The sequence below is a fragment of the Macaca fascicularis genome, chromosome 2, assembly GCF_037993035.2.
Source record: "Macaca fascicularis isolate 582-1 chromosome 2, T2T-MFA8v1.1".
In the NCBI taxonomy this organism is placed as follows: domain Eukaryota; kingdom Metazoa; phylum Chordata; class Mammalia; order Primates; family Cercopithecidae; genus Macaca; species Macaca fascicularis.
Genome location: NC_088376.1, coordinates 180,568,025 through 180,583,065, shown reverse-complemented (window position 1 = coordinate 180,583,065; position 15,041 = coordinate 180,568,025). Strand labels below are relative to the sequence as shown.

The window sequence follows — 15,041 nt, the reverse complement described above, 5'->3', positions numbered from 1 at the left end:
CTATGGGAAAAGGTAGCTGTTGAAAATCTGAGCATGAGGATGACATGACTGGATTAATATATTAACAGCTGTACTAATTGAAGGACATTGAGACTGGAAATAAAGGAACCAGTTAGGAAGCTAGTACAATATTCCAGGGGAGAGATAATGATGGCAGGAGCAAAGGAATAGCATGTAGATAGAGAAAAATCAGTAGATTTAAGACATACTTCATAGGTACTCATCAACATTTATTAAAATAAACTGTATTATTTTAGAAAAAACTATCATTTAAAAATTATCTTTGCATTTAAATAGTTAATGTTGCTGAAGGCTATGGAGATAGCCCCCTAATTTTAAATGGCGTTTATTATTTGCTAGGTTGGCGAAGTATACTTCATAATTAATTCATTATTTTTCCACCAACAAAGGAAATACTGTGTAGAATTTCCTACAACACCTAGCCTTTTGGTTTTTGGCCATGAAAAAGATTTTTCATCTTTCTTTATAGGTAATTTTAATGAGTTTAAACTTATTAAAAAACATAGACGTTTCCATATTGCTTATTCACATTCCCCAAATATGACTTGCTTTGCTAGAAAAAAACCCCAGTGTGTATATAGAATAAACACTCTAAAGAGATAATGCTATTGAACATTTCTACTGTTAGATTAGGACTGAATTATTTAAGCAAATTAATTCTATGCTAAAAACCTTGAATGAAATTTACATACTGCTTAGGTGAACATACCATCATTCACCAAAAATATGTGTTATTTTGTTTGGTTTTCCTCTTTTGAACAATCAAGGTCATTTCCCCATTGAAAAGCAGAATCAGTTTTTGTTTGTTTCTACATGTTGAAAGCTTGATACTTGTTTCAGGTTCTTTATCTAATTGGTATACCAGGGTGATAAAAAATGGTAAAGTCACTCTCTTAGTTTTCTAGGGCTGTTGTAACGAAGTACCACAAACAATGTGATTTGAGACAACGGAAACTTGTGTCCTGGGTGATTTAAAAGACAGCAATTTATTACCTCACAGTTCTGGATGCCAGAAGTTCAAAATCCAGGCAGGGCCATGCTCCCTCTGAAAGTCTGAGAAGAATCCTTTCTTGTCTCCTCCTCGCTTCCAGTGGTTTGCCAGCAACCTTGGGTGTGCCTGGGCTTGTAGATGCATCATTCTAATCCTGTGCCTTCACATGGTCTCTCCCTGTGTGTCTGTCTCTTCACTGGATGTTTATTTTATAAGGACGCCAGTCATACTGAATTACGGGTTCAGTAATTACCCGAGTATTACCTCATCTTACCTAATTTAATCTGCAACAACCTTTTCCCAAATAAAGCCTAAGGTACTGAGGGTTAGGGCTGCAGCATATCTTTTTTTGGGGGGGACATAATTCAACCCATAGCAGTTACCAGAACTGAGGAATGTAAAATAATCTGCCTCTAGGGAATTACCTAGCAGCCACTCTCCCCATTTCCTTTATACATTTTCTACATTACAAGTAGAAAAATAACTAACAAGAGATATGAAGACCGTGTGTGTGTGCTCACTTCTATAGCTCACTTCTATAGACAGGGGCTAGATCCCATCACAGATAGCCCACGGAGTCATGGAGAACCATGCAAGTTGTGTTTTACATTTCCATGTTTAGGTCATTTTTTTTTTTTTTTAACTGAGGCATGCGTAGTCATTGGCAAAATTTTCTTATAGTGAGCTGTGCATTTTTGCTCATAATATCAACACTATTTTTCATTCCCTTTCTCTCTAGTGTGATTTAATTTAGGCAAAATAAAATTGAATTCTGATGGATGGCTTTTATTTATACAACCCGTAAGATGGGTTACCAAATACCATAGTGCTTGACAATTGGGTTTCGGGTGGATTTCAACAGTTTTCTCCTTATACTTGGGAAAATGCATCATTTGTAGTGATTTTCACTACTCTTGACAAGTGATCTGAATAATCCAGTTGCTCTCGTTCTGAATTTCCTCAGTAACCTGATTTGTTTCCACTCAATTCTCTGGTCATTTGGCAATACTTGATCAACACTTAATGTACATCCACTGGACACCAAGCACAAGGAAACAGAGGTGAACTGTAATCTCTACACTCAAAGATCTCTCCTTAAATAACTAAATAAAAGGCTATTTTTCTTGTCTACTTAATAGCTGGCACATTGGATTATGGTGTATCAAATATAAAAATGAGTTACACAGACAAAGGAGATGAATAAATATATCAGTGGGATGTTAATGGTATTTATGATTCTTTCTGCTTTTCTGACTTCTGTTTGTTTTTATATATTTTTATTTCAGCTGAAAGAGACATCAGTGTCTATTGTGGGGTGCAGGCCATTACGATGAAGATTAATTTTTGCACGGTACTTTTCTCGGGTTATTCGGAAACAGATCTGGCACTGAATGGAAGGCATGGGGACTCCCACTGCAGAGGGTTCATCAATAACAACACCTTTCCAGCGGTGGTCATTTTTATCATCAATCTCAGCACCTTGGAGGGCTGTGGAAACAACTTGGTGGTAAGATTAGTGTGATATTTTGTGCTAGGTCTGGGGTCATAAATAAAAAATCTCCCCATTTCATGAAAGAATAAGAAGCCCAATCTATCTCTTAAGAAAAAAAAAATAATAAAATTGAACAAATCACTTTCCTTTGCCTTGTTTGAGGCATGCACTCCCAAATACACAATTCTATCTTCCAGTAATGGTTATGTTTATAGCAGTGGGGCAGTCAAAGGGCCTGAGGTCAGCTGTGCCCCTCTAAGCAGCATTTTTTTGTGTGAGTGACACTGATGGATCTGTTTCTACAGTTTAGCATTAGCCATATTCCTCAGGCTTTAGAAGAAAGTGTCTGACCATTCAAACAATGTTTGTTCCAGTGAGTCTGGCAGTGAACCACTTGGCCTGTTGTTTCAGTGACCTCATTTGGAAAGAAAGATGAAAGACAGAATGGGAAGCTTGTAATCTTCTTTCATGCTTACCATTGAATGATCGATACGAGTGCCTTGTAAAAAGGGGCTGTCAGTATTTCTGGTATAATATTCTTAAGTGTGTGGGACTGTCCTTTGAATTTCAAAATGTTTATCATATCCAGTCTTACCATGAAATCCCAGTAGCACACTCTCTGTAGTCATTGTGAAAATTGAAACATCTCTTCAAACATTTCCACCCTGAATTAGAAATACTAGTTTGTAGCATTCATTTATTTATTAATGCATGGAACACCAAAAATAGAGTTGAATAAGGAATTGACTCTCCAGTGAATTAAAATTAGTAGAAGTGAATATATTGTGATTTGACGGGAGTATTAGTTAAATAGTTACACTGAAATTCACTTAGTACTATTTTTTATTTTGCTTATTTAAATATAATCTTATTGGTGAATTTGCAAATATAAAAAAGGAAGCACAATAAACATGATCACTCAGCCCAGGGAAGGAGATACTGACTTTTACTCTTCGCAGGTTATTATTTTGTATTAAGGAGAAAGGATTGATTATTCCAAGGCCAGGGTTTCTAAGACTTGGTGGGAGATGGAAGACAGAGAAAATAGATTTCTTTGAATCTTCTTTATCTTTTCCCAGAGGGCAGTTAGAATATTGTGCCCATGACCATTTCCAAGCCTGCAGCCTGAGTATTGTTGACTCTTTTTATTAAAAACGTTTATTCAACTCTCTGAGTTGTGTGCAGAGAGGTTATGAAGTGGGCCTAAGGGGGAGTGATGCAGGTCGATTATTACAAGTTCCTGTTCTGTGTGGAAGGAAAGAGCCTATGTGGAGATGAGCAGCATTTCCCCGTCTCCCACCATGCCCTGAAGGCTTTCCTTCCCTTTCTTGTCTGAATGTGTCACCTTGCCCTGCTGCCTAGAAAACGATTCAGGAGAAACGCCAGGAAAAGTGTGCAATGTGTGTGCTGTTTACCTTTTTAAAAAGCTGAATAAGTCTGCTATAAAAATTGCCAGGCTGGGCATGGTGGCTAATACCTGTAATCCCAGCACTTTGGGGGGCCGAGGTGGGCAGATCGCCTGAGGTCAGGAGTTTGGGACTAGCCTGGCCAACATGGTGAAACCCCACCTCTGCTAAAAATACAAAAATTAGCTGGGCCAGGTGACGTGTGCCTCTAATCCCAGCTACTTGGGAGGCTGAGGCAGGAGAATCACTTGAACTCAAGAGGTGGAGGTTGCAGTGAGCCGAGATTGCATGACTGCACTCCAGCCTGGGTGACAGAGTGAGATTTTGTCTCAGGAAAAAAAAAAAATTGCTATATATATATATATATGTATGTATTTTATTTTCATAGACAGAATTGGTGTGTTTAGTTATCAAATCAAGCAAGTAGTGGGATGAGGGGAAGATTTGCTTATCTTTCATTTTTGCCTTAAGTGCTATCAGCTTTGGAACTGCTCTAAGATCGTTCCTGCATGGGAAAAAAATTAAGTAGGCTACTAAGTCTCTGGATTGGAATAATGATGTTTTCATTCATAAAGATTCTTGTCCCATTTATAAATTAACTAGATAATTGCCACAGCTTTACCCATGTGCTGTTAGGTTCATGCGTAAAGTTTACTCTATTGTTGAAAATTATCACAGATCTTAGTAATAAAGTAGTATCTGCTAAAATATCTAATGAATGCCCTCTTGTATTTGACAAGGTCGAATAACTCTCTGGTATTACGAAGGTCAAAAAATTATTGATTATTCCTAAAATGGTGGATCTTAAATTTTAGTAAGACTGGAGAATTCAACGAAGGCCAAGCAGACCCAAGAAAATACACATGGACAACATTTTTACATAACTTCTGAAAGTTCATGAACCCCCAAAACCCACCTATAAACTATTGTCCTAGAAGTAGATAAGTATCCTTATGAACTAGACAGGAAGACCCTGAGAAGATCAGTCCTCAGAAAATTTACGACCTTCATTCATTTATTTGAAAATCCTTTGTGGGGCCCAAGATGCTGGTCGCTGTGCTATGCTGACTTTGCAAAGGTGGACAAGATGGTCCCTGCCCACAAAGAGTGTCGGTGATGGCTGAGGGAACTGCCCAGCGAGCAGGCTGCTCTTGCTCTGCCTACAAATATTGTGGAGATCAACACTGCATATGGGGAGTCCGGGGAATTTCCTAGGGAAGGTGAGATCCTGGGGAGGAGTAGGATACATCACGGGAAAGTAGGGACAGTGACAGCATTATTTTCGAGAGTTGGAGCCTGGAGATATGAAGCTAACAGGGAAAAAGGTTCAGATTAACAGGGTTTTTTTTTTTTTTTTTTTTTTTTTTCAGCCATGCCAGAGAATTTTGGCTTCATCCATGAGTGTTTTCAGATTACTTGTTGTAACCATCTGAACCTATAATCTTCTTTCTTTTTATAAAGGATGAGTAAAGTGTTTTGGTAAATACAAAGTTTCATTTACTTACAGGCCACTTATAAATCGCATTTCTCACTTATAAACTTGCAATTTCAAAACCTTCTCATTTTATAGTTGATCTTGCTTAATGTTTTATTTTGCATATGAAGTGCCTGGACGTATATATAGCCATTTAATCATTAAACTAATCTAACATTCTAACAGGTATCCACAATTCCTGGAGTCAGTGCTTATGGAAATGCAACTTCAGTGCAAATAGGAAATATTTCAGGATATATTGATACTCCAGACCCACCAACAATCATCAGCTATCTACCTGGGCTTCTTTACAAATTTAGTTGTAGCTATCCATTGGAATACCTGGTTAATAATACCCAGCTTGCTTCGTAAGTTTGCATTTTATTCCTGCTTTCTCATATGGCATTTTTGCTTCGGTTGTTTCTTATCTTTCAGGGACTTAGAACGATAGTAGGATTTATTGAAAATAGTTAAGTTCAGACAATGTAATGGGAAGCATATTATGTCTAATATATTTATCTCTATCTGTTTATCTATCATTATCTATGTATTTATCTATCTACCTATCTCTAATTGTTATGATCCATAACAGACCCAAACCATTTTTCCCCCAAATTAAGCTGAATCAAACTAGCCAGTTGTCTGCCTTGGGTTCTCTTCAATCCCTTTGCCCAAGAGCCTTGGGTGTTTCATGGCCCTGAAGGCCCTGTGGTGTTTCCAGCCTGTATAACATTTGGTAACTACATTGCTGAATTTTGGTTGGCTTCCGTCTCGGCCATATGCTTTCACTGCTGGGCTCTTCTACCCAGATTCTGGGATCTCCATCCCTCTGTTGAGCTGTCACTTGCATGGGTGCTCATGATTCTCCCAGAAACATGGCATGGCATATAGTCAAGGAGCTCCAAATATGGACTGAGGGTGTAGCCTTTTGTTTGTATTCGTGTATTCATTATTTCCAAAGCACATACTCCCAGAGAGGACTGTGTCCATATTCCAATGTAATCACCTGGATTTGTTGAATATTTTTGACAAAATGGGATGATTAAGTGAACGCTTTCTCCCATTTTAGGATTTGCTATTATGAAGTCTTAGTTATTGCTTAATCTTAGTTATGAGGAAATGTGGAGGCCACATTCTACTTCCATGAAAAAATATTCATAGCTGGTTTTAATAGCACAGTGATGATAAGTACCTTGGACAGAAGCAAGACTTTGATGTGGAAAATGAGAAAGGAAAGGCTTTGAGTCAAAAGAATATGGCTGTACAGGAAAGCGTCTCTCATTCTGTCCCCTACTCCCCACACCGAACACGTTCCTGAGCTTCAATTGCATGGAAATTCATTGATTATTCAGTTTATCACTTACCTATTTACCATCCAATGTTCTAGCAATGAACAAAGTAAAACAAATTCCCTGATCTCATGAAACTTCTATTGTAATAGAATTGATGAAAGTGTATTTGCATCAGATTCAAGCCCTTATTTGCCAAATCTCTTAAAAGTAATGCAAAACACACAAAAAAGATTGCTTTAAAAATAAAATGATCATGAAGAATAGCTTGTCTTTACTTGTTCCCTCTTGCTTTCTTATTATTTTATCTGTTCAGAGATTTAAACAGTATAGCAACTTCAAGCATAATTAACAGTATGTTAACAGTATGTCAGAATTATTCGGGAGTTTTAGTGCTTTAAATCTAACATCCAGGTATCACTTTTACTTTAAAATCTCATGAGTGCTTTCCTTTTTCTAAATGTGTTTTAGGTCCTCAGCTGCTATTTCTGTGAGAGAGAACAATGGCACATTTGTCAGCACTTTGAACCTGCTCCTTTATAACGTAAGTTGATGGGTGAAGGATGTTATTTTCTCTTTCACTGTTGTGAGGAGTCATTTATGTGAATGGCTTTTACATAAAAATCTACTGAAAGCCACATTAACCCTGTTATGCCTTGGTAACATTTATCTATTTTTGCTACCATTTTCATATATCTTAGTGATAAAGGTATAGTAACATCTCCATTAAATTTTCTAAAAGTTGATAAATGATTTAAATTTTATATCATAAGTGTGATTTTAAATAATTTCTTCAAATGTCTATCTACATTTACAGGTATTTATTTGTTTAGGTAGGGGTGTGTGAGTAGCTACAGTTAGCTTCAAGATTTAGGAAATTATTTTTTATGTGTGATGCAAAGATTTTAACAGTACAAACGGTGTTTGCCTTGGCGGCATCCTTGGTGATGAATGTGTTAATATTTTCGATGTGGGTTTTGGCTGATGACAATTCTGTCACATCTGAAATAATTTGGATTGACTACACAGCATTATCTAAATTTTTGTCATGTAAATATCGACAGTGGCAGCAAAACGTGAAAAATACATGGATTTCTATTTATAACTCTAACATTAATCCCCTAAATGATATTTTCATGTTGATTAAAAATTTTTATTCATACATTTTAAATGCCTGATTTAAATATCAATTTTTCAATCTATCAACCAACATTTTTGTAAATTATGAATCGGATTTTTACAATATTATTCATGTCATCATGGCACCGAGTTATAATTCATGCAACTGATTTAAAAGTCAGTGCTTTATACATTGAATATAATGAGCTATAAATATTATAGTAGGACATTTTCCAAAGGCATTTTAAAAAATCATGTTTATAAGTTTGTAATCTGACACCACAGAGTTCTAAACAACAAATTAAAATGTGTTAGAATCAAGATTGCCTTTCTGTCGTTTCTGAACTTCCTTCTGCAAAGAGAAGCTGTCGGCTGGGCGCGGTGGCTCATGCCTGTAATCCCAGCACTATGGGAGGCTGAGGCAGGCGAATCACGAGGTCAGGGGATCAAGACCATCCTGGCTAACACGGTCAGACACCATTTCTACTAAAAATACAAAAAAATTACCGGGGCATGGTGGCGGGGGCCTGTAGTCCCGAATACTTGGGAGGCTGAGGCAGGAAAATGGCGCGAACCCGGGAGGCGGAGCTTGCAGTGAGCCGAGATCCGGCCACTGCACTCCAGCCTGGGCGACAGAGGCAAGACTCAGTCTCAAAAAAAAAAAAAAGAGAGAGAGAGAGAGAGAGAGAAAGAGAGAAGCTGCCAAGATACTTGATTCTACAATACTCAGCAAACGTGTGCCAATATTCATTTTTGATATGGCTAGATATTTACTATTGTGAACAATATTTATATAACTTTAAACTGGAAAATTTCTGTCTGTTAATTTATATGCATAATCTCTCTGAGGTAGAGTTGAGATTACTAGTTGGATTTTTTTTTTTTTTTTTTACTAGTTGGATTTAATATTATTTGTTATAATTGAGTGAGACAAAGATGAGAATTCCTGATCCTAAGAAAGTGAAAAATATATCCATATGACATTTAATGATACTATTACTTTCTGTGAAATTAAACTATTCTCTCACTGAAATAGCAGAAAATCAAAATTTAGAAGTGTGGATTTCAGGAAAGCTTTGTTATTAAGGTCTTTCTTTTATCACTAGAGATGGTACTGTAGTTCTGTCGCTAACAAGGTATAATCCTTCAAAGAATCTCTGAAGTTATAATGCTTAAAAAGCCTATAATTAGATGATAACCTTAATATTTTAATTATATGGTAACCAATTTTTTTATATTAGACTACAAGTGAAATAGATGGTGCCAAAATACTTCTCATTTTAAATCAGTTATAGAGCAGTCTTAGTTTGACAGAAAAGTTGATTAGAAAGTACAGAGTTCCCAAACATACCCCTCCCCTTGCACACATTTTTTTCCTATTATTTACATCTTGTGTTAGTGTGATACATTCGTTAAAATTAATAAACCGTTATGGATACATTATTAACCAAAGTTCATAATTGACATTTATTTTGTGTTGAGATTACTCTTCCTCTTGTACATTCTATGGGTTTTGATAAATATAAAGTGGCATTTGCTCATCATTGATGTATAATACAGAAGAATACAGAAGAGTTTCAATGCCTCAACCTAAAAATTTTTTTAACACAGTGTCATCATAGTATTTTGGCATGTTACAGGATATCTAAAAATTAGTAAATTACACTAGAAAAAAATTTGATACACTTTCATTAGTTGATCCAAAATCATCCTTATTATTTGTTTGAAATATTAACATGTAGCTAGCCAGATGTAATTTTATTGTAGCATTCCAAATAAAATATTATAATCTTCGAATCCATTAATTCCTGTTTCACAAGGAAAGTTTTTTATTTCTAACCCTTGAGGATGATGAAATTTTATATTACATCCCTACTACTTTCATTTTCTGATTTGTTGTTTGGAGAGGAAAAGTTGTACTCAGTTCGATGTAGCACAATAGTTTAGTTTTATGTGTTCTGGGATTCAGTAAGTATACTGAGGGGAAATTATATTTAAAAAAACCAATGACATCAACTACGTGATTTTCATGTATGAAGATTACTAATTGAACTGTGGCATTATTTTGTGCAATATAAATATGTCAGTTTTGTTCATTGTGGAAATGGAAAGTAAGGATGCTTTTGTGTACTGGAATTCTACTTAAATGTTAGATTCTTCTGAGAGGGTGGAGAGTCAGCAAATATTACATAAGGTTATTATAATTATGAACATTTTTTAAATGCTGGAGAAAAATTAAAATGGATATAATTGATTTTAGGGACAATATATTACTAATGAGTAAAAGTCATCATACAAATTAAAGTTGGAAAATTACCTCTTAGAAGCAATTTCAGTAAGAAAAAATTGATGATTCATAATTAAACCACAGCTGGATCATATGTCATTTGCCATATGACTCAGCAATATAATGTTGTAAAGAAAGTAAGCATTCTTCTGGATAATATTGATTCAAATATAAGATGAAAGGGCTGTATAGTTAATGAAGTGTAGGTTACTTGGAGAAGTTGGAAAAGGGAGCCTGAAAGATAATTACATAAAAATACTACCCACCATGGTTAGAGGAGCTATGATCATTTATCACCAAAATAGAAAACAAAAGACTGAAGAGTATCAGTTTTTAAGTATATCTCTTATTTATTTGACTTTATTTGGAAATAAAACATTCCGTATTAACATTTTTTTCTTAAAAGTGAAGCATCCAAACTATTACTGTCTTAAATTATAAAATTTAAAATATGTTGCTTTCTTCCAAGCCTTCTAAAGAGAGTATGGTTGGGATGTTGTCTTTCCCAACGATTTTAAGATTTTATAATGACCCTTAAAAACTTTTCTTTGCTGCCAAACAGCAATGTCTTCAGAATTACTAAGTTTAGGGAAACAATTGGCCTCTACGTTAAATTACATGACTGTGTAAATTCGGAGGGTTTTTTTGGTTTGTTTTTTGCACTCTATATTTTCTGGTTTTCTTCATTATCAAATTATACCTGCCACTTCTTAATTTCTAATCCGATGCTTTAATCTACTGTGGGTTTGAGAATGATACAAATAAGCTCTCTAGAATTGGTCTAAAATAAGGGTAGAAAAGTGAAAATGAAGTCCTGAGATACCCTTGTATGAGTGACCTCTAAGGAATTTGTGCAGGAACCATACGGCATGTATTCTAGCAGCCTGGAGTCTGTGTTTGTCTCAAAAACTGAATCTTGCCCTATACAAAATGTAATGTGTAAATGTCTCATAATGTGTAAATGTTTTCCGTGTATTATTATTCAAAGTTTGCATCTTGAAGATATTGATATATTCTAGAAATGTGGTTCTCCTGTACTTTCTCCTATTGTGCCTAGAAGAAAATTTCTGTTCTTGTGTGACTTTAAAATGGTCTTACTTTGATTTTCAATTACATTTTAACAATTTCAAGTTGCCAGGTAAGTGATTTTGAGTAAATAAAATATTATCAGAAGTATAAGACCTACAGTGTCTATAGTAAAGGGCTTAAATTGAAGCCGATGTAATTTAAATAAACTGAATATTAGTCTCTAATATAATCAAATAAATGGCATATTAATTTAAGTAAACTAAATATTGACCATTGAATATTAACCAAACTGAATATTAACTAATGACCACTGAATATAACTGAGATACATTGAACATCAGCCACCATATATGGTAAACTATGGAAACAAAAGATTTATGCATGGAATCAATTTGTTACATGGATATGGCTTAATAATAGTTCTGCCAAGAAACCAGAGGGTCACGTAAATCCTTTTTCCATTGATTCTGTAGATTTATGTTGATTTACTTTCTTTTTTTTCTCTCTAACATTGTTGTTTTAAGTAGTAAGTGTGCTGTTGTTGGGGAGGTAATAATAGATTTTTTATTGTTTTGTCATTAGGATTCAACCTACAACCAGCAGTTAATTATCCCCAGTATAGGATTACCTTTGAAAACCAAAGTATTTGCAGCTGTCCAAGCCACTAATCTGGATGGCAGGTAATTTCAAAGTCTTATCTTTTTTAGGTCAAAACACTTTGACTGCCCAAACCCTCATGAGTCATAAAGTTGGCCCATTCATTTTTAAACTCAGTTTGAAAATATTATCATTGCCACACCATTTAGGCATGCTACTAAAAAGAAATAACAAATTACAAAGTTTAAGAGGTTACACTCATGTTGTGTCATTAATTGGAAAATAACAAGTCTTCCCACAAAGAAGGCGAGTGGTTCTTGGAAGGGGGTATGGGAAGATCTGGGATGCTGAAATGTTGTATTTCTTCATCAGAAAGATGATTAACCAGATGTAGTCATTCTGTGAACAATTGATTTGCTTGCTTTTCCATATGTATGTTACTCTTCAATATGAATTTATTAAAAAATGAAAGGACTCTGCATAAGAGTGTGTCAAAATTACACAAAATGATCTCCAGAAACATCTCTATAAAAAAACGATTAAATTTTGGATGATACTTAAGAAAATTCAGAGCAATCAAACTGAAATGGAACTCAAAAGCTGAAGCTCTAACCCTGCCTTATTAAAAAAAAGTAATGTGAAAATGGCCTCTTTTGGATTGCTCATGTATTATTATTTAAACTTTGCATCCTAAAGAGATTGGTATACTCCAGAAATTTCGTTCTTCTTTACCTTCCCTCTTCCTGTCCTGAAAAATATTTCTATTCTTGTATAAGTCTTTAAAATTGTCCTTTAATAATGCAGGAGTTTTTTCCATTTCATTGGCATTCACTACCCATGGATTAGTTTTTTTTTATAACATCAGAGTTGGAGTGGACTAATGTATAAGTGTGAGCAAAATCTAACATTATGGAGGAAGGATGTGGATGTGTATGCGCCTCATGGCTTTCTTCTCCCTAACACAGTGTCTATTGGGGACTCCACAATCGCCAAATCACTGATTCTGATATACAATTTATGCTCTAAACTCCTTTGCTGTATTTGCTATTATAATATTCTCTGATTCTGTTAGAGACAGTCATATCTAGAAACAAAAGGCTATTGTTTACAGTGAACATATAAGCATCTATGTAGCTCATTTTAAAGTTTACTTCTCAGACTTTGACCATTCAGTTGTCTTGTACACAATTATTTATGACATTAGCCTTGACTCCCTTACTGTGAAATTGACAATTTGGTGCAGATTTTTAAACATTTTGAGTTTAGGAGAAAGTTATTACTTTTTAAAAGCTTGTATGGGTACATAGTAGGTGTATATATTTATGGGGTACTTGAGATGTTTTGATGCAGGCATGCATGTGAAATAAGCAGGATGGAATAAGAGAAAGTTTTAATAAACAATAAACCTCTGCAAATAACAGGTAATAAACAATTATATTCCAAGAGATAATAATTTTGTCAATATTTACTTCCCTTGTATTAGTAACTAATACCCAAAAAGAAATTCTGACTCTAGATTATGTTTGCTTACATTCTTTCAGATGGAATGTTTTAATGGATTATTGCTATACAACTCCATCAGGAAACCCAAATGATGACATTCGATATGATCTCTTCCTTAGGTAAGACTTAGCTGTCTAAGTATTGTATTGATACCAATGACCCAGTTGTAGATAACTGAAATGGAAAATCTAAGTCAGATAAATTATAAATCACTAAGATAGCTTTTGAATTTCAAGTTTTACATTTTGAACTTTGAGTCCTTATAAAGCTGAAAGTTTAAAAGTTGAGAGAAGTTTTCAACACAAAATGCTGATAAAGCTATTGTTGAATCAGAGTTGTAAGTAAGTTAGGTCCACCAAAGATATTTTATTCATGTTTAGGAGATATGGGAATATTTCACTGTCTTAGGAAAAGCATAGTTAGGACATTATTTGCAGGAAAAGAAATGCAATGGAGGTTACTATTTATCTGCAGCTAGACTGGCTCATATGTCAAAAGGAGAGTAAAATTAAAGTAATGGTCTGGATAATTTAGACCCCAAAATACTTTTGTTCATTTATCAGTATTTAGTATAAAACTATAATATAACCTACCACTCCTTTTTTTATTAGAGCCAATAACTTCATCCTCCTTCCCCAATAGACAGTGATAGAGTGAATGTAATATACATTTGGGGAAAGAGGACATTGATCATAAAACCATTCAATCATCCCAGTTCCTTTTCAGCATTTTTATCTGACAGCCGAACAGACTTGAGAGTAAAGCAATGTCTTCTAATCATGCTTATAAAGTGCAGTTGGCTCAGCTCACTGCAGCTTATTGACACATGATGGAAGTAATGTAATGGGAAACCAAAAGAATACACTTTATTGGCTAATCAAGGGTAAGATGACGTTCAGAGGGTATGGTCAAACTGTTACTCTAACATAGCCTATTTCTGGAAATGTTAATTTGGGCAACATTTTTGGGAAAAAATGTCAGTATGTATCAAAAGCCTTAAAAGTTTCATATTCTTTGATTCTAGCTTTACAAATTGGGAAATACATTTTAAAATATGTATGATGTTCTGGTCTATCAGTGATATTTACAATAGTAAAACATGGGAACGAATTATATAGTCAGCCATAAGGAAATAGCTAGGTGAATGATGAACAACCAGTAAGTTGAGAGTCCATACAGGTATTACAATCATATAGAGTTATGTCTTAGAAAAAAAATGGTTGGCTTTCTCTTACCTTCTCCGTTTTTATCTAATTGGTATTTCTATCTTTGAAAATAATTGATTCTTTAACATTTAAAGGTATTAAAATATCAAGGAAAAGGATCATAATATATAATTGTGTATATATAATGAACTTCATTTATATAACAGAAAAGACTGTAAGGAGAAACAGCAAGAGGCTCCCAGTGGTTATTTATGCTTGGTAGGGTTATGGATTTTTTTTCACATTTCTCTTATTTTCCCAAACTTCTATAATCCTCATATATTAATAATCTGGAATATGATCATCAGACTTCTTGTGTGAATATAGAAGCAGCTTAGTTCTGAATCTTTTCAGTTTTCGTATTGGAAACTATTCAGAGTGAAATGTATAAAGAAAAATAATTTCCCAAATGTCCTTTTGTGTGAATGTAGGAGGAAAAGAAAACCTAGAAATTCTAAAGGAAATGTTAGTGTTGATGAAAACAGTTAAGATCAAGAGAAAATGGTGTAGAAAGCAGTGTAGAAGAGGTGGTAAGGAAGGCAGGGAGGAAAAGTGGGTGCTGAGGGGTCCTAAGGGAGTCAGCTCCCAGAAGCAGCAGGAGAAATACACACCTAGAAGGAAAGCGCAC

The 15,041-nt window shown here is 34.8% G+C and overlaps 1 protein-coding gene across 2 annotated transcripts in view; it reads left to right on the top strand.

The window, feature by feature from the left end:
* ZPLD1 (zona pellucida like domain containing 1) overlaps window positions 1-15,041 on the top strand; it is a 60,809-nt gene that overhangs the window by 31,894 nt on the left and 13,874 nt on the right. For both annotated transcript variants that reach the window (XM_015445343.4, XM_065539239.2), the window contains 5 exons: window positions 2,299-2,519; window positions 5,571-5,752; window positions 7,145-7,217; window positions 11,691-11,788; window positions 13,247-13,327. In XM_015445343.4, the coding sequence (XP_015300829.3) occupies window positions 2,299-2,519; window positions 5,571-5,752; window positions 7,145-7,217; window positions 11,691-11,788; window positions 13,247-13,327 (655 nt within the window). The remainder of the gene's footprint in view (window positions 1-2,298; window positions 2,520-5,570; window positions 5,753-7,144; window positions 7,218-11,690; window positions 11,789-13,246; window positions 13,328-15,041) is intronic.